Source organism: Myotis davidii, unplaced genomic scaffold (assembly GCF_000327345.1).
Source record: "Myotis davidii unplaced genomic scaffold, ASM32734v1 scaffold130, whole genome shotgun sequence".
Taxonomy (NCBI): domain Eukaryota; kingdom Metazoa; phylum Chordata; class Mammalia; order Chiroptera; family Vespertilionidae; genus Myotis; species Myotis davidii.
Genome location: NW_006285040.1, coordinates 252,943 through 272,600, shown reverse-complemented (window position 1 = coordinate 272,600; position 19,658 = coordinate 252,943). Strand labels below are relative to the sequence as shown.

At 37.5% G+C, this 19,658-nt stretch overlaps 2 protein-coding genes across 4 annotated transcripts in view; one reads left to right on the top strand and one right to left on the bottom strand.

The window, feature by feature from the left end:
* PRR16 (proline rich 16) overlaps window positions 1-19,658 on the top strand; it is a 216,596-nt gene that overhangs the window by 101,194 nt on the left and 95,744 nt on the right. The window lies entirely within an intron of this gene.
* On the bottom strand, window positions 2,888-3,750 carry LOC102756527 (ras-related protein Rab-4B). The gene is made up of 2 exons (XM_006755299.2): window positions 3,747-3,750; window positions 2,888-3,703 (listed from the first exon to the last, which is right to left on the bottom strand). The coding sequence occupies exons 1-2, from the start codon at window positions 3,748-3,750 to the stop codon at window positions 3,249-3,251; spliced, it is 459 nt and encodes a 152-aa protein (XP_006755362.1). The 3' UTR covers window positions 2,888-3,248.

The window sequence follows — 19,658 nt, the reverse complement described above, 5'->3', positions numbered from 1 at the left end:
TGATGCATAACCTGCAGGAAGGTGTGCTTATGAGATGTTCTTTCTTGATTTTGTTGTTCAGCCAAAACACTGTACAAATTGTTTTAGAGAATTACTGTTTACATCCAACCTTAATCAGCTAGCAAGTAGTTTTATGATATACAGTTGGTCCTTGGGTTACATCGGACTCAACGTATGTCGTTTCGTGGTTATGTCACCATCTCCCATTTATTAAAAAAAAAAATTCTGTCATTTCGATGTATGTTCATATGCGCTTTATGTTTTTTTATTATTTATTTACCACAAGTAAAGGTCAGGAATTATCTTTTTTAAATTTTATTTTTTACTGTTTCACTTCATTACTGCTGTGTATGTGCTCCATGTGAGTGACCTAGGTGCTTATGTAGGTGGGTTCCGACTTATGTAGGAACAGGTCTGGTCTCCGACGTAACCCGAAGACTGCCTTAGTAAGTCAATGAACAGACTATACTAGTAATGCTGTAGGTGGGAAATGCCAGAGAGCACTACATTTTGGTTATTGTTGTGAAAATGTTATCTGTCAAGGTGCATAGAACAGCTAAATTTTTATTTTCCCTCTACCTCACTGGCCACTCCTCCTCAGTGTTTTGTGTTAAATCCTCTTGATTCCTCAACCTATAAATGTTGCAGGGCCCACATACTCAGAGTGCGCGCGCTCTCTCTAATGTCTCTCTCTCTCTCTCTCTCTCTCTGTCTCTCTCTTTCTCTCTCTCTCTCTCTCTCTCTCTCTCTCTCTCTCTCTCTCCTTTTTTCCCCATTCCTGCCTCATTCCCTTACCCCTTCACCTCCTCCACTTTCTCTACCCCATCCCCCATTCATGCTGATCTTATCTAGTCCCATTACTTAAACCATGAATATGTGAGTTCCTCCCAAAATTTATCTCTCCCTGAAACCATTCATTGCCTCCATTGGTTGTGTAATAAGCATTTCAAACTAACTATGTCAAAATTAAGAATATATACCCAGGCCCACAACTCTCTTTCTCATTTAGTTTCTTCAATGTCACTACATCATCTAACCAGTTTCTTGGGCCAACTCTTGGTATCATTCTTGCTTCCTCCCTTTTACTCACCCCTCATGTCTAATCCTTCAGAAATTTTTGTCAAACCTGCCTCTAGAAGGCATCCTGAATCCCTTTTTTTTTTTTTTTTTTTAGGGGGAGCGGGCGACTTGACTTGACTGCACCTGCTTTAGCTAGCCTCATCGTTTCATTAGACTGCGCTTACACAAATTCCTGACCAGATGCTGCTTCCTCCCTTGCCCCGCTGTAGTCCATTTTACTCAGAGCAGCAAAAGTAGAATTTTTTGAAATATAAAAGGACCAGCGTCATCACACATGAAAAACTTTTATGACTCCTCATTGCCCCTAGAGCTCCTTCAGTCTCCTTACCTTGGCTAGCTACCTTCTGATCAATCCGCTGTAGACTCTTCTAACCCCAGAATTTATCTCCTATCAGTCTTGGGCCCTGCGTCGCACTCTACTTCTGGGCTTTGCACTTAGTATGCACAGGGCTGGATCCTTCTATTATTAAGTTTCAGTTCATACGCTACCTTTTTGGAAGTGCTTTTGCTCATACCTAGTCTGAGATTTAGTTGTCCATGTGTGTCTGTCTCACTCCCCCTCACACACTTCATCTCTTGGCATACCACTATCTCTCGGGGAATTACCTATATATAGTTTTCTTCAGGGTGCTTACCACTCTGTGATACCTTGTTTATGTGTTTGTTTTCTTACTTCTTGAATGTGTTTCCTCCATGTCAAATACAAGTTCCTTAAGGGTATGGGCCTCATCTCTCCTTTTCAATACCATGCCCTCAACATCTAGAAAAGTAACAGCACAGTAAGTATCTATAGAGTGAAGGCAAAAGACTCCAGATCAATTTGTCCTTCTTTTTCCATCTTCAGATACTCTAAGGAGGTTACCAAAGGATAAAGAAGCTATAGAGATCAGAAGAAAGGTCTTACTCATTGCGTTGATATTGTTTTCTGAGAACAGAGCGTGAAAAGTGTACATTTTTTACAAGTCGAAGTTCCATATGTTAGCAACTGTTTGCAGGCTTTAAATCTAGTGCCTTTTTGCATTGTTTCCTTTTTTGCTCTTTACAAGGCTATATGTCAAAATAGAATTTGATTTGCAGAACCTTAATGCTAGCACTTCGAAAAGTATGCAGCAGGGAGAAAACCATACAAAAATGTGCACTGCTCACTTACAAACACAACACATTTTATATCTCGGGATTAGGGATTAATGTATGAATAATTCTTCCATGGAAAAATGAAGGGTAATATGAAATAGTGCTTTGACTGCATATATATTTTATTATTTTCAGCTGTTTACAGAATATACCACCATTTGAAAATGTGCTGTCACTGGGATTGTTTTAGGATAAAGAAGAAGAAAAAAGTTCCAATCATCACACTTCTTAGTAAAGAGAAAAACAGACATATATTATTTGACAGGTTTTATAAGTGCAAAAGTATCAAGAGTTAACATAAACAAACTATGGTGAATAAATCATATCTACCATTCCTAGATTTTTCTTGGTAGTTTTAATAATTATCTACTTCCTAGTTTATTCCTGAGGGTTCTGCATGTGTGTGTGATATGATTGCTGGCACATGCTGGGCAGTGGTGTGATTATTGGAATATGGATTCTGGATTTAGAATGCCTGCATTTGAAGCTTAGCTTTAAACCCCTTATTAAGTGTGTACCCTGTGCACATTACTCTTCTTTTGCAAAATGACAATTAGTAAATACTTGCCTTTAGGGGTTATTTTGAGCATTGAATGAGATAATCCATGTAGAATTCTTAATGTCTGGAGCAAAATGCCTAGTAATGTTAGTGAACATTATAAACAATGCTTTATGGGAGTGGAGAAGTAAACCTTCAGGTAATAAATAACTCGTACTCGCAATGGCAGGGCCGGGGGGGCTGGGGCCAATGACCCTGGTCACAGGCTTTGGGAACTCTTTGAGAATGGTTAGGAGTTTGAGGGGGATAGGGGGTAGCCAAGACAAAGGAAGCAGCAGCAGGTATGGATTCCCCCCTCCCCCGTGGCTCAGTCTTGCCCCTCAGCCAGGCCCAACCAGGCCAGGGAAGGGGAACAGGTGTCAGGACAGCTTCTCTGGGGCCAGGTGAGGGACTTGGCCTCCCAGGGCCTAGGTCTGGACCTCAGTCAGAAGGACAGGGCTGGTCCTAGAGAACAGGTGAGCTGGCTCCGCAAGTCTCAGCAGCCACAGGGCTGTGGGGCCGGGGCCATAGCCTGGGCACTCCGAGGCTGCCGCAGCTGGTGAAAGGAAGCATCACCGAACTGAATGCCTGAGCCCATCCTCTCTGGGTCCAGCTCACCTGAGTCGATCTTGTTCAGGATGGTGCGGGCACACTTCAGGAAAGCCTCCTCCACGTTCTCCCCTGTGAGAGCACTGGTTTCCAAGAACATTAGTTCGTTCTCCTGGACAAAGTGGGAGGCCGCCAGGAAAGTAACCTCACACTCCAGGTCCAGGTCCTTCTTGTTGCCCCAGAGGATGACCACGATATTGGGGCTAGCCAGTGTGCGGGCGTCTGTCAGCCAAGCAGCCAGCGAGTTATAAGTCTCCCGGCTGGTGATGTCGTATACCAGCAGGGCTCCAGCTGCCCCTCGGTAATAACTCTGTGTCACAGATTGAAACCGCTCCTGGCCAGCTGTATTTTAATATTAATACTTTAATATTATCTTTACACTTACCCATGTCATTATACTTTATTAACTGTCCTCTTTCCCATGCCAGGCCTGGGAGATTGTATTAAAAGTAGGTTTCATCGGAAGATTAAGACATAACTGCATTAATTTGTTAAGGATTAGTTAGACCTCTAGAGCAGTGTTTTCTATACAGGTAAATAGTTGTTATATAGGGGAAAAGCCAATTCTGATTCTGCTGGGTGTATTTCTTCTCCAACAGAAACATTGTTTTAATATTTTGAGAAAAACTACATAAAAATTTAGTCAGATGACTACACATCAGGACTTTTCAGAGCCTTTAAAACATTAATGTAGAACTACATTTAATTTATCTGTAGGTTTTAAATCTTAAAAGTGTATACCTAAATGTTTTTGTAATTCAAAGGTTTCAAAATGTTAATATGCACCATGGTCTTTCAGGAAGAACATGAATTGTGCAACACTTTTCACACCTGGGATTTTTATTCTCCACAGAGGGTCTACATTCTCAGTTCACAGGTACTGAAAGAATGATGGTTAAGGAAGAGAATGTTCTTATGGACAGGTAGGGATTCTTTCTTATGGTCATATTAGGACATATGAAGAACCTTATCATAAACTTAAAAAGCTTGCCTTGTTTAATATTAAATTCATAAAAATTGGATAAGGACATTTAAGATGAAAATGAAAGTAGGGTATAATTCTACCTCATTTCACTCATTTTGAACGAAGCTTATTCTTGTGGTTTAAGGTTAATCAAGTAGTACAATTAAAGAAAATTAATCTGTATGCAGAACAAAACTGATCACGCTTCTACTTTTCTTGCCTGGGAATATGTTCTACTTCTATTAGATGTTCCTTCTAGTAAAAGAGGCTGCAAAGCATAAAGGAGCAAACTAAACACTGGAGCCAGGCTGCCTGGTTTGGAAATCTGCTCTGTACTACTAGCTGTGTGACACTGGCCAAATTACTCAACCTCTCTGTGCCTCAGTTATCTCATCTGAAATTGGAGGTAATAAATAAATACTAGTTGATAGGATTGTTATGAAGATTAAATGAGTTGCTACTTTTGGATAAGAACTATTCCTGGCACATAATATACAGTGTATATTTGGTAAATAAGTAAATTAAGCTTGAGAAGCTATTTCATTGCCTTCTCTGTTTATTTGCTATTACTTTTCTCCTGTCATGTGGCTAGTCTCAGGTTCAGAGGACGCAATAACAAAAAGAATGAGTGTTCATTGGTTGATAGAAACCTAATTCTGCTACTTGTCTCTGGATGCAGTGATGCTCCATCTTGAAACAAAGGCTTACTAAAGATTATTTCTCAGCCAGTGACTGTGGGATAAATGACCAGACAAGAAAATCGGTATCTCTGCCCTCTATATAAAGCCATTTGGTGTTTGTGCTTATTGTGTATTGTATTAAGAAGAGTAAGAGATAAATCTCTTAGTGGGAAAATACTCAGAAATCTTCTAAACTCTCTATTTCAACAGCACCACTAATCTCTTAAAAATTATTTCCACGTGATTTGATGTACTGTTGTAATTATAATAGTTAACATCTAATGAACACTGGGATATGTGGTTTGCATCATGTAACCCTCACTCAAAGTGCATAAAGGATTGTCATTACCCCCAATCTATAGTGAAGAAAACCAAGGGAATTAGTGACTTGCCTAACTTAGAATTGGTTCTGGTTACTGGTAAACTGGTTTACAAACCCAAGGAACCCAACTCTAGCATCTGTGCTCTTAACAATTCTACTTCCTGCCTCTCTTCACCAAGATATCTTAGAATAATAATAAGGGAGCACCTGGAAAATCTAAAGTTATGGCTTGTGTATCTCAGTACCAATGTCCCCAAGCCTAAACACTGAAGACATAAATATACATATACACATACTTATACACATACATATAATACATATGCATAATGCTACTGTAGACATTCTAATTTATAATGAAGTATATACACATACTACTTTCATAATAGTCAGAAAATAGAAACAATCCAAATATCCATCAGATAATAATTAGATAAACACAATGTGAAATATCTATGTAATAGAATATTATTCAGCAATAACAAGTAACCAACTACTGACACATACTACAACATGCATGAACCTCAAACATATTATGCTAAGTAGAAAAAGCCACATATAAAAGACCATAGGATGTATCATTCCACTTATATGAAATGTCCTTTAAAAGCAAATATACAGATTTAAAAAGTGGATTACTGGTGACCTGGAACTAGGGGTTGTAATAGGGATTGACTGCAAATGAGCATGAAAGGTATTTTTTTTGTGGTGATGGAAATGTCCCAAACCTGGATTTTGGCAACAGTTGCACAAATCTGTAAATTTACTAAAAATCATTTACTTAAACAGAATTGGGCACTTAAATGGGCAAATTTCATCATATGCAAATTTACCTCAATAAATCTGTTAAAAAGCAAACAAACTGGATCATGGTCCAGAGATTTAGTATCCTGGACCATCGTTTAGTGATAAAGATAAAGCAGGCTGAAAATCAAATTCAAAAGTGTATAATCCATATTAAATTTTTCTGCCCTCTCTTCATAATTGGAATAAAAGATAAAAAGTCACTTTTATACCTAGCATGAAAAATAAATTGGCAATAAAATAGGCAGTTTTTATTTATTTAAAATTTTGTACTGATATAATTTCACCTTGATATGATAAGCTGAACATCTGACTTTGGAAAGGCATTTATTTTCTGTGCTTCATTTAAAGTTTGTCTCTAAATGAAGATGTTTAAATGGAAGTTGTATCATGGTATTAGACTTATATATAGAAGAATATCTGCAAAGTGTAGCAGAAACTCACTAAATGTACCCTGGATATGTAATTAATATACCCCTTTATAATCAACTAGAGGCCCGGTGCATGAAATTTGTGCATGGGTGTGTGTGTGGGGGCTCCCCTCAGCCCAGCCTGCACCCTCTCCATTCCACAACACCTTGGGGGATGTCCGACTGCCAGTTTAGGCCCGATCCCACATCCCTCTCACAATGCGGGACCACTGGCTCCTAACTGCTCACCTGCCTGCCTGATCACCCCTAAGTGCCCCCCTTGCCAACCTGGTCACCCCCAACTGCCCTCCCTGCTTGCCTAGTCACCCCCAGCAGCCACCCCCGCCCCCTGCCAGCTTGGTCGCCCCTAAGTGCCCCCCCTTGCTGGCCTGGTCACCCCAAGCAGCCTATTCGGTCATCCATTCGGTTGTTTCGGTTGTGGCAATCTCTTAGGCTTTTATATATATAGATAACCCAACTTCATTATGTTCTGTCCTTTAATTTTTCCTTATTTCTACTTTGGGTGATATGTAGGGAATTCATTTATCACTTCCCCCATTTCACAGATAAGGTAACAAAGGCATACAAAGATTAAGCCAAAATCATGTAGCTTTTAAGTGGCTGAGGTGAGCTTACTACTTCTCAGTTTTCCTGAATACTAGTCATAGATAACCCATAAACCATTCTAATACTCTGTACTCATTGAAATAATAGATAATTAATAAGTGCTGACTGATTAAGTCTGTAGAGGCTTGATAGATATCATAGCGTGGTTCATAAGCAGTCGTATTATTAACTTAAGATTCTCTTAACATCATATACTAAGTTTGAACTGTATGCAGTACGGGTTTAAAATGTGACTTGGTGCTGATGCACTGTAATAGTAGTCTTTGTTGTGCATTATCAAGCCTCTTACATTGGATAGATGGAGAAAATTATGATTCCATATACACCGTACCTATTTAAAAATAATGTTCCTGAATGCATCATTTTTCATTTCTGGCCTCCCAGCTTTGTAAAAAAAAAAATTAGGGGAGTATAATAGGCTATTTAACTGTTTGCTGGCTTGCCATACAGAGACACACGGCTGCTTTCACAAAAGAGGGAATTGGCTCCGATGTACCTCCAAGTTATTCTTCAGGAATATTCTGAATGGCACATTTCCTGATGCCTCGAAGCCTTAGATCTCAGTCCATTTCTTATGGACTCAACAACTTACTGTTAACGCCAGATTTGTCAAAAGCTCACAAACCCATTCCCTCCCTTTTTTAGTACCTTTCTTAAATAAAAGAACCACTTGTGTGTTTTCCTGTGTGTTTTGTTTGAAACAATGTCTCTTGACCTATTCTTAGTACAGTTACATTGCTTTCTGTTGTCCTGGTTCAGCTGTGTATAGTTCTTCTTTTAACAGCAACATGGATCCTATAATCATTTCTTCAACTGTTCTGTTATCCTGTGAGTTTATGTTCTTTATTCATGAAGATGGATTGTTCCCTGGAAGGCTGAGCATCAAGCCTGGAAGTGTTGCTTTTTATGTGCAGTCGTCCTGTTTTCACTTCACGGTGTGTTTTCTTTTTTCCATTCAGAAACGATGCGCTGACAGCAAGGGGACAAAGATGGGTATCTTTTTCAGAAAGCAGTGTGCATGGGAACTATGTAAACATTTTTCTGGTTACATTTATTTTGTTTCTAAGACAGTCGTTTTTTTGGATATAAGTGAGACTGAGTGGGGTAGACTTAATGTAAAGCACATGTATTGGCCAGTTTGCAGACACTTGTTAGAGCTCTCCACACATATGTTGCATAATGGATTCTGTTTCTGTTACGTGTTTTTGGCAGAGCCCACCACTGCGCTTTTTAAAGTCTAGGAAACATGTAAGTTTATTGGAACTCTTTTTCCCCCTAGGCTGTAAAGGGGAGAGGATTTAAAATGTGGGCAAGAGAGATTAGATTTCTCTAGGATAAAGCAGATTTTATCTTTTCTTGTATGAAATTTCATCTCTGTCTTTCCCATCCAACAGTAAGCATCTTAAAGTCAAGAACCTCTGATTTTCATTGTTGAATTCCCTCAACTCGTTTGAAATACATGCTTTTTTTTCTTCTGTTTTTTTTACAGAGACTACATTCAATTTTTAACATGCATGCTTGCTTGCTGCAAGTGCATATATCTAAAATGCAAATTTTACAGGCATAAAAGTATTTCTAGATGTCTCTTGACCAATAAGAGGATCTTAGAATGTTTTAATTCTTCTCACTGCCTTACTGTTCAGTATTTTAGACTTGCCTTGGTTTATATGCCTAAAGTAGTCACTGTTATACTTACTGTTTTATACTAGCAATGCATGTTTATATTTACTGCTATACTTCCCAGTTTATTTGCTCAATATTGCTTCACACTCCTTTCTGACTCAGTTTAAATATTCCTAAAGTACATCCTTTATTTATTTGGCTACAGGCAGGCAGTAGAAGTCTCTGATTTTTATTTGAAAAAAATTTTATCCTTCATTTTAGATAATGACTTACTGGACATAGTATTCCAAGCAAACAGTTACTTCCACTCATCCTTTTAATAACATCAACCCATTGTCTTCTAGTTTCTACTGTAGCAATTGAGAAGTCTGAAATCAGCTGTCTGCCTAACTCTCAATCTTTCTCATTTAATCCGTCTTTTCTCTCTGTTTGCTTTCAAGGTCTTCCATATGCTTTGGTCATTGGCCATTTCACTATGATGATCCCAAAAGTAAACTTTTAAAATCACTCTCACATCTTATTTTTTCCCATTTATAAGAGGATTCAAGTTTTCCCATCAATTCCGAAAAATTCTTAGCCATTCTTTCTTTTACTAACCTATTGCTATTTTCCTTAATTTCATTCTCTTTCTCTGACCCTTTCCACTGAGAACTTTTATTATATGTTGTTCCTTTTTATTCTATAATTTATATATGTTAACCACTTTTTAGTATTTCAAAATCTTTATATTACTCTGCTCTATTTCCTCATCTGTTTTCTAGTTCACTATTTTCCTCCTTAACTGTGTCTAATCTGATGTTTAACCTGATTATAAGTTTACTTGCATTTATACACAGTATCTTATTCTATTTTTTAATGTATGCCATTAGTCACTTTAAAAATACTTATGTCGCCGAGGCCGGTTTGGCTCAGTGGATAGAGCATCGGCCTGTGGACTGAAGGGTCCCAGGTTCGATTCTGGTCGGGGGCATGTGCTTTGGTTGCGGGCGCATCCCCAGTGGGGAGTGTGCAGGAGGTAGCTGATCAATGTTTCTCTCTCATCGATGTTTCTGGCTCTCTATCTCTCTCCCTTCCTCTCTGTGGAGACTCAATGAAATATATTTTAAAAAAAATACTTATGTCACAGTTTAATGTATTTTTATTATCTTAAGTGCTTGGGTTTTTATTTGTATTGTTTATTCTTCATGCTAAGTCTCAATCATAGTGAGTTATTTCCTTATATATTTTGTCACTTTTTAATTCTAAGGTCATCTAAATCTTTAAAATCTCTTAAGACCAAACTTGCCTCTACCTTTGCCAGATAGTATCACTAGCTCATTGCTAGACAGCCCTTTATGATTCCTATTCCTGGGGTTGCCACAATGTTCAGATTCTATAAATTTTAATTCCAAACTCAGGCAAAGTTTTCAAAAAGTTCCTGGGGTGGGGGGAGGGGAGAATTTTATTTTTCCTGCATCCACAGTACAGAAAAACGCCTGTGTCTTATCATATAGACATTTCTTACTTACCCCTTCACAGAGTGTACAGCTCTTCCAGGATTCTGATGGATGCAGGTGAGTGTCAAATCCCAAACAATTACCTTCCTCCCCAGCACTAAGTTTGCTTTTGCACCATCTCATGTGCTTACATTTCTGTGTCTAGTACCTGGACAGTCCCTTTCCTGTTTTATCAAATCTAAAAATACATTTTAGAGAAGTTTCATGTTTTCTACTCTATCTAGTCTGGTATACTATATTGTGAGAAACAGAAGTCTCCCATATTCCTTAGTTGCTTAGCAATATTTTCTATAAACATTCAGGACTTACACACAGATAAACTGATTTTTAATGTTAGGAGTTGACTCTTCTCATAAAGAAGCCAGTGACAATAGAATAAGCTGATAGTAAATATTTATTTAAAACATTAAAGTTCAGAAGGAATTTACTGGACTCAAAGTAGAGGCAACCTCATCTTTATAGATCACCACAGTGAAATAAGAGCTGATATTTTAAAGTTGATTCTGGAGCATACAAAGAGCTTGGGTTACTAGTATATATGCACATACTAAGATAGACCTGAAGTACTCATTTTCTACTGAGCATGAAAAGAAATAGATTGGAAGGGAAGTAATTTACATTTGAGTATTGCTTTTCTCATAATTTTTTTCTTAGTAGATGAATCTACTTCCTCTATCTTTATGTGTTCCTATTTTTCTGCTTTCAGTTCACTCTCTCCCACACACTTTTTAAAAAGACCTCCCTTAAAGAGAACTCTGATTTGACAGTACCGTTGTGGGTTTGCTCTTAAAATGTATGCAGAGTAACACATAAAGGTAAAGAAATATTGATACTCTAATAATATGCCACCCTCCTTCTTAGTTATTTTAGGTAGTTTCATTAATTCTTGAACTCCTCCTTCAGTGGTGGCAGGCATCATACTAACCTTTTAAAAATACATATAGAAATGGCACCAAAGACATGTTATTTCATCAAAATCAGTCATGAAGTTATAATATGATGACATTTTAAAACAACTGTATCTAAAAGCTAAGCAGTTATTTTGATAATACTTAAGGATAATTCATGACACATATAGGCTAGGAGAATTTCAGTCATAGTCATCTATAATTTAATAACACAGTAAAGTAGGCACACTTCTGAGATTTTCCATTTATTTATTCATTGAATTCTAACAGGCAAGGCACTCTGAAAGGTCCTGGTCCTTCTCAAAGTTATGTAGGTAGGAGATAACGAAGTTGAGATTTACAAACAGGTTATCTGCAGTCTGGTTTCACAGTTTAGCTCTGAAATGCTTCTCTACACTGTCTTACTTCACACATGCACATATACACACACATGCAGCCTATTATGTGCTAATTCCCTTTAAAATATCTCTACCTCTATATGTCTACATAGTTCTTTATCTGGTTAGGAAGAAAAGGAACAAACATTTTATTATTCTGTTTATAAATCCTGACCTCAAAAAAAATTATCCAATTAGTGACACATACTATAATCCCAATGAAATATGTTATTTTGGAGGAATTGAGACACATCTTTCATAGAATTGAAGCCAAGATTTTACCTATGCAGCTAACTTTAAGGAATTCTGAAATCACTTTTGTTATGGAAAAGCAACAGATTTTATTTCAAACTTCAGTATCTAGTGACGTAACTCAGCATCTGTGCCTTACACAAACTCAGAACAAGCAAATGAATGATATTTATCATCAGCAAGTGACTTTTTTTTGGTGCTTAGCCATTTGACACATAATGTTTATCTATTGACCAACTAACTAGAGGCCCAGCGCATGAAATTCATGCAAGGGTATGGTCCCTCGGCCTGACCTGCAATTAGGGCCATCTTCCCTGGCTGCCCACAGCCAGCCCCGCCTCCTGCCACCACCACCCCCCAGTTCCCCATTTGCCATCAGCGATTGGAGCCTGCCGGCTGGGGGGAGGGACCAAGAGGTCGGCCATTCCCACCTGCTTGCTGGACCTACCCCTGCCGCGGGTCGCCCTCTGTGTGTGGGGCAACCAGCAGGGCAGGGGCCTTGGCCTGGCACCGCCCATGTACCCTGCCACCCACCCCCAGTTCCGCATTTTCCAATGGGCAATGGGAGCCTGCCAGCTGGGGAAAGGGACTGAAAGATGGTCAGTGCACCTCATAGTGACTGGTCAAGCATTAGTTCTGGTTGTTCCACCATTAGGGTTAATTTGCATATTATCCTTTTATTATATAGGATATTAGATAATTATTATTTTTGATCCACTTAATCTATTTTTATCATTTTAATATTATTTTAGCCTATTAGTTATTATTGTTTTTAACTCAAATTTTATAAACAAATAAATGTTAGTTATAATAAATTTTATAGCAAGAAGATTATAAAAATGAAATTAAAGTTCTAATGAATGGAAGAACATTTTGCTTCCTTTTGTAATATATCAGTGTATATATCACATTCTGTTTTCTTCTGTAGTTTGACTGATTAAGCTCAGTGAAAAATTCTATAGAATTGCTTTCTATATGTTCAAAATCCAAAGACCCAAAATGATAGTAGCTTTCTTGATTCTCCTACTTCTTCACCTTAAAATATCTTTACTGTTATTTAAAATCAACATTACTGACTTCAAATCAGTGACATATAAATATTACAAGGATTTCTGCATTAATAACATTAATGCAAACCTATTTGATACCATATGGAAAGAGAAACACTACACAGGCACACATAAAGGTTTTGTGAAGGCAGTCATTCTAGAGCTGCATAATAGCTTGGTAATTCACCAACAGCAGTTTAGAAGACAGTAGAATATTAGAAAAGACTGTGCTTTATTTATGCACTAACTAACTATGTGCACATGGAGAGAGAGCTGGAATTACATTTAGAATGGTTGCATGTGTCTGTGAATGGAGCACAAGGATGTGGGCCAAATGTAGAACATGAATTTTATTGCTGTTTTCTTCAGAAGACAACATTTGGCCAGCCCTTTCATCCTTATTGAAAAGTAGTCATATAGTACTGTCAAGTGACCTCACTACTCTCAAAACAAAGCAAACAAGACAAAGAAGAACAAAGCCCAGCTCTTCTCTGGCCCTCTGAGTCTCACCCGCACTACCACTGTTGGGCTTTCACCTTAAGGTTGGGCTTGCTTATAGGTTGGGCAGTTTTCACTTTGCCATTCTGGAAATGGGCAATCTATGAATTGGCTGTCAGTTACTTGGCTGACTTCCTACAGGAACTAGAAGCAGTGAGTGAGAGAAATATCCATTGCCTAAAATTTAAAATAAAGGGGCCATTGTAAGACGAATGCCCTGGCAACCAGAGGAACAGAGTAGAGGTAGAGATGGGGAAGGAGGAAAGAGGTATTATCAAACAAGTAAACAAAGACAAATGGTGAGGATGAGGAACTAAACCAAATGTTCACCTAGTGGAGAATTATGCTTGATGCTGAGTAGATTCTGACCTGTTCTATATGCAGAAATATTTATATATCCTCCTCACTTCATTCAATCATCAAATGTTTACTGAGGACTATGTGTCATGTAGTGTGGATCAGCTGGGGACTCAGCCATTCTACCCAAGACCTACAATACCTGGTCTGATAGAGCTAACTGATGAATGACTGCAACTAACAAAAGCCATAGTTATAATGCAGTTAGATAAGTGACAGCAGAAATATGTGAGTACTATATAGTTTCTAAAAAATGCATGGGGAAGGGAAGAAAATGGGTTTTTTTTTTTTGTTCTTTAACAATTTCTCCAGACTTTCTACGATAAAAAGAGAACCCTCTTTTCAGGGATTATTTTCATAGTTTCACATTGTCCTTTATCCCACCTGAAATGAGGAATAATCCTCAAGCAGTGTTCCTACAGAGAACACTATCTATGACAATAGAGAGGAAATTTAACCCCATCCAGGCTTATCGACATCTATCCATCTGCTCTTGACTATGTAGGAACACCTGGGTTTTTCTTCTGTTCTTGTTGACTTGCATTCCTTCAAATGAAAACAGCAAATATAAGTAAATGTCCCTGTTGTCTCTGAAAAAATGTGCCAGGGACAAATCATCCATATGCAGCTTCACTCTCCATCACTAAACTAAGGAGAGCATTAACTTGAATCCATAGGCATTTTCAATCGTGAGCTCAAGGCTAACATCCTTCTTATATTAATTATGTTTATCTGGTTGTCCCAGAACCTCGAGCCCAGTATGTTAAATGATGAGTACATCCTGTTCTCTACTGTTCTTGGCTCCATCCTTCAACTCCATCCCTCTTTAGGTATCCCTTATACTGCCCACAGCTGTACTCCAACCAGAAATGCTAATACCTTCCTTATCTTTTCTTTCCGCCTCACCTTTCACATCTAATCAGTCACCAGTTCCTGCTTGTTCTACCTTCCAAAACCTGTCTACTATTTATCCCTTCCTTTGTTCTTTAGTCCCTGCAGGTTGTTGTCATTTCTCACCTGGACAATTGGAACAACATCCTTGCTATTCAGTCTCAGCCCCATCAGCCACCAAATCATCCTTTTGATCTGCAAATCTGAACCTGTCATTTCCCTGTTAAAAATTCTTCAACAGCAGACTATTTCCCATAACACTCTTCTTCACACATGAGGTTTTTTCTTTTTGTCAACAGAATCTTCTTTCAATTACTATTATTTTTATGTAATATCTCAGTTACATGGAGTTGATTAGATGTGAAATTCAATGAATGGGATGGGACATAGAGAGCCCTGATCTCAGCTCTTCCCAGTATGCCTCGCTAAGTGACCTAAGGGACCGCAGTGTATCTGCAGAGCAGAACATGCAGCTTGAAAATCATCAATCCATAGAAAAAATTTTAAGCTCCCTTGGGTTACCTACAAACCCTTAATCATCTACCTGTTCAGACTCATTTCCCATACTGTGCATCTTTACACGTGATTCTGTAATCACCTTGAATTGTGGCTACTTCACAGACATGCTGAGCTCTAATCTGACTCTCTGTCCCTAAACACTGGTCCCTCTGTCTAGATTGTGACCCACTGACAAGAACTCCAAGAAACTGACTAGTCATCATCTGCTCAGTGAGTGTCATCTGTTCTTTGTCACACTCCCACATCTCACCTCTAGGCACACTAAAACTTCCCTTTCTACGCGTTCCCACTGCATTTTACCTTCACCTCTGTAGCATATTGCATTGTGACTCTTGCTTTCACATCTGTTTCTCTAAAATATTGAGGTCAGTAACTAGGCTTTCATTGTTGATTTCTCAAGACTTAGCATAGTCTTTCAGCCTCTAGTGGGTCATTAGTAAATATTTATGACATGAACAAGTACTGTAACTTGCTTCTTGAGTTATTATAACTAGAGTTAAATTAATTTCAAAAATAAACATACTATTAAAATAGAGCTATGTTCCTTCATTTTAAAAACAGAATTAGAATTCAGATACAAGTTTGTTGATAATAAAGTGGTTTGAACGCAATAAGAAATATATAGGTAAAAACAAAATAAAAACTTACATTGTCATTTTAAAACCAATTAGGATTCATACGTTATATATGAAACTTCCTCTTTCGGCTTCTTTAGCTTATTTGTAGTAAATTTAAGGCATTTGAAGAGAGTCTGCCCGGTCTCCAGTTGGTCTATACTTTCTCTTCTCTATGTGATTGTACTGTGAACACAAGTCATTTAGACTTAATGGTGTTGGAAAATGAAAACATGGTTAAAAAAAGATTCTTCGTTTTGGTCAAAATACTATAAATATTTAGTAAAGTGAGTCATAAAGTATACCTTTAGTGATTACTCTTTTATAACATTAAAATTTATTTTAAATATTTTTATTGAGAACTTGATGAATATTACAGAATATGTCCCCAAAGTGTAAAATGGACCAATTACCCCTCACTGTAAGCTCAGAAGAGCCCTACCTCTTTCCCAGATAGGGCTTCCGAAAACCTGTATGAAGTGGTGGTGGGTGCGGTGATAGCCTTGGAACTAAATCATTTCAGCTGAGGCCCTAGAAATCCTTGGTTGGAACTCAAGAGACCTGGGTTTCAGACTTGGACATTCTATTACAAGCTACGTGAGTACTCGTGCCAGTTACCTAACTTCTCTCATCTTCAATTTCTATTTTGGGGGAATAGGAATGATAATAACTTCCTCATAATTAAGACTCATTGAAATAATGCACTTAGTTCAAGTCCAGACACAGGGTAAGCATTCAATAAATGCTGGCTATTGTTTTTATTTGACTCCAATATATGAAATATCAATCCCCTGGAAAGTGCTGATTTTTATAGCAGGGCTGATGAGGGGAAAAGTCAAAAGGAAATACCTAAGTATGCTAAGAACAAGAAGTTTGGAAAATGTCAAACATATTATAATGAATGATGTTTAATTTTGTCCACATTTGTAATAAGGTGCCTGATGGGATTAAAGATGTATTGGGTAGATAGATGGGCCAGGTTAGTGCACACAAGGAGTGCAGTGTTTTCTGGAACATTTAAGAGGTAGCCATTGCATTTACACCTGAGTCAACAGAAAATTGAATTGCATATTTTCATTTACTGTTACCTCTTGGGTTAAAATATTTCATAAACTTTTGAGCTTAGAACGAGGCCTACCTCATTTTTCATGATGCATAGTCATATTCTTCATTTGCCCTGGCATTTGGAAAGGCATTTCAGTTCCTGTATTTCTCAGATAGAACATTGTCATTGTAGGTATTTCATGTAGTAAAATAATGTCGCTGGTTTATATACTTCAGTTGGTTTATATTGTGAGTTCATAAACCATAGGGGAATTTAAATAACTTGAAATGAGACCTTTGATAGAAAGCCTTCTTACATGACTTTCATTTACAGTGAAAAGATTCATCTCAAACACCACCTATTCATCTAAAGCTGGCTGTTGACTAAAACCAAGTATTTATCCCTGTGGCTCTCTTCTGACCATGCCTGGCCAACATTTGCATGTCTCGTCATCTCTGGAGCATGCTGGATATTTCCATCATCTCCAACACCAGTACCTTTTCTGTTCTTTTTAAAATTGCAGATTACTTGGCTCTGTTTATAGCCTATTACGAAAACAAGACATGGATCCTTTTTTTTGTGGAAAAAATGGAATTGAATAAATACTTACAAATGAGAATTGAGATGATATTAAAATATAAGTAAAATAAGATTGAATTAGCAATGGGAAGACCAAGAAAAACATAACATAACAACAGAATTGTAGATATCAGAAGCAGGCATTGCATGTTGTTTTGTTCTGTTGTCACGGAATATGGGTTGAAGAGGTAGCATGTTGTAGTGAGTAAAGACAATGATTCTTCTGGATTTCTACATGGAGATCATATATTGGACCTGTGGTAAATGTCCTTTTGGGTAGGTTTCTAGGTAGTAGAGTACTTAAGATGCTGTGCTTTGAGTAGCATAGCTTGTTATTTAATACTATATATTATTTTCTTTCAAAGAGTAGGGTATGAAAGAGGGGAGGGAGAGTCATTTTACAGTGGAGAAACCTGACAAATGCTACCTGAAGCCAAGTTATTCAGCCTAAGATCAACAGTGATAGTCATATTGATAGTGAGTCCCCTGTATGTGATGTGGTAACAATGGCACTTTACCTCTGCAGTCTTTTTCCCCAAAACACATCTCCTTAGTCTAACCATGAGGAAAATATCAGACAAATCCAAGTTAAGTGACATTCCACAAAATACCTGACTAGTAATCCTCAGAACTGTCAAAGTAAAAACAAAACAAAACAAAAAAAACAGGGCAAGTCTTAACAACCAAGACAGCCTAAGGAGACATGATGCTTATATGTAATATAGTGTCTTAGGTGGGACCCTGCAACAGAAAAAAGACATTAGGGATGACTCTGAAATTTTAGGAAAATATAAGCTTTAGTGAACAATAATATATTAATATTGGTTCATTAATTGTGACAAATGTGCTGTACTAATTTAATATTCTAATAATAGGTAAAACTGAATGTGGGCATATAGTAATTCTCTTTACTATTTGTATAAAAATTCAGTATATCTAAAAATGTTTTTTTAAAAAAGGTTATTTAAACCCTGGCCATTATGGCTCACTTGGTTAAGTGTAGACCCATGCATCAAAAGATTGCTGGTTTGATTCCCATCAGGACGTATGTCCAGATTGCGGGCTTGATCTCCAGTAGAGGACATGTACTGATATGGCTGACATCGAGGACATGCAAGAGGCAGCCGATCCATGCTTCTTTATTACACCAGTGTTTCTCAAATCAATAAAAAACATATTTTTTAAATGTTATTTAAAATAAAACTGTAAATCTAATAATGTGGAAATACCCTACATCCTCATATTCAGCCAAAGGAGCTAGGTACAAGAGTGCATCTTGGATATGATTTAATTTTTATAAAATTCAAAAAATAGGTAAAGCTGAGTCATGCTATTGGAAAGTCAGGAAAATGGTTTCACTTGGGGGAGGGAAATGACCAGATGGGACACAAGGGATTACTGGGATGCTGGTGATATTCAGAGTCATTAGCCTATGAGTTGGTCCCCATGGCAGTGTTCAGCTTGAGAAAACTCATTGAGCCATACTCAGGATTCTTATATTTGTCTATATATGTTTTACTTAAATAAAAAAAACCACACACACAGTGGGATTATTTGATTTTGCTTAGTGACATTGGATGACATAGATGATAAATGCTTATTTTTAGTATTAAATTAAACATTAAAGTGTATTTTATGGGAAATGATTTAAAGTAAAATGAAAAGTAAGGAACAGTACATTATTAATTCATAAGTGTAACACATAAGTTTTATGTTGTTAAATTCCAAAGTGACACTAGGATGGGTTAGGATCTTTCCTGTATTCTCACTTTTACTCCTATACTTAGTCATTTTATTGTAATTATAATCTTTAGATGTCTATCTTTTGTAAAATATATTTTTATTGATTTCAGAGAAGAAGGGAGAGGGAGAGAGGGATATAGAAACATTAATGATGAGAGAGAATTATTAATTGGCTGCCTCCTGCATGCCTTACCCTGTGGATAGAGCCTGCAACCCAGGCATGTGCCCTGACTAGAAATTGAACCATGACCTTCTGGTTCATAGGTCAATATTCAACTACTGAGCCACTGTGGCCGGGCTAAATCCTATATTCTTCAACGGAATAAGATTATGGAGCAGAAACAGTCTATTATTCATCTTTTCTAGCCAGTGAATAGCATATGTTCTGACAGGTTATATGTGATCTGTAATCATGATTGGTAAAAATGATACAAAGAATGAGTACATGCATACTTCAGTAAGTATATACTGAGTATCATTTACTGTTTGAGATGTGTTCACATATTATGTTTGATAATTCTCCCTCCACATTTCTTTCTTTA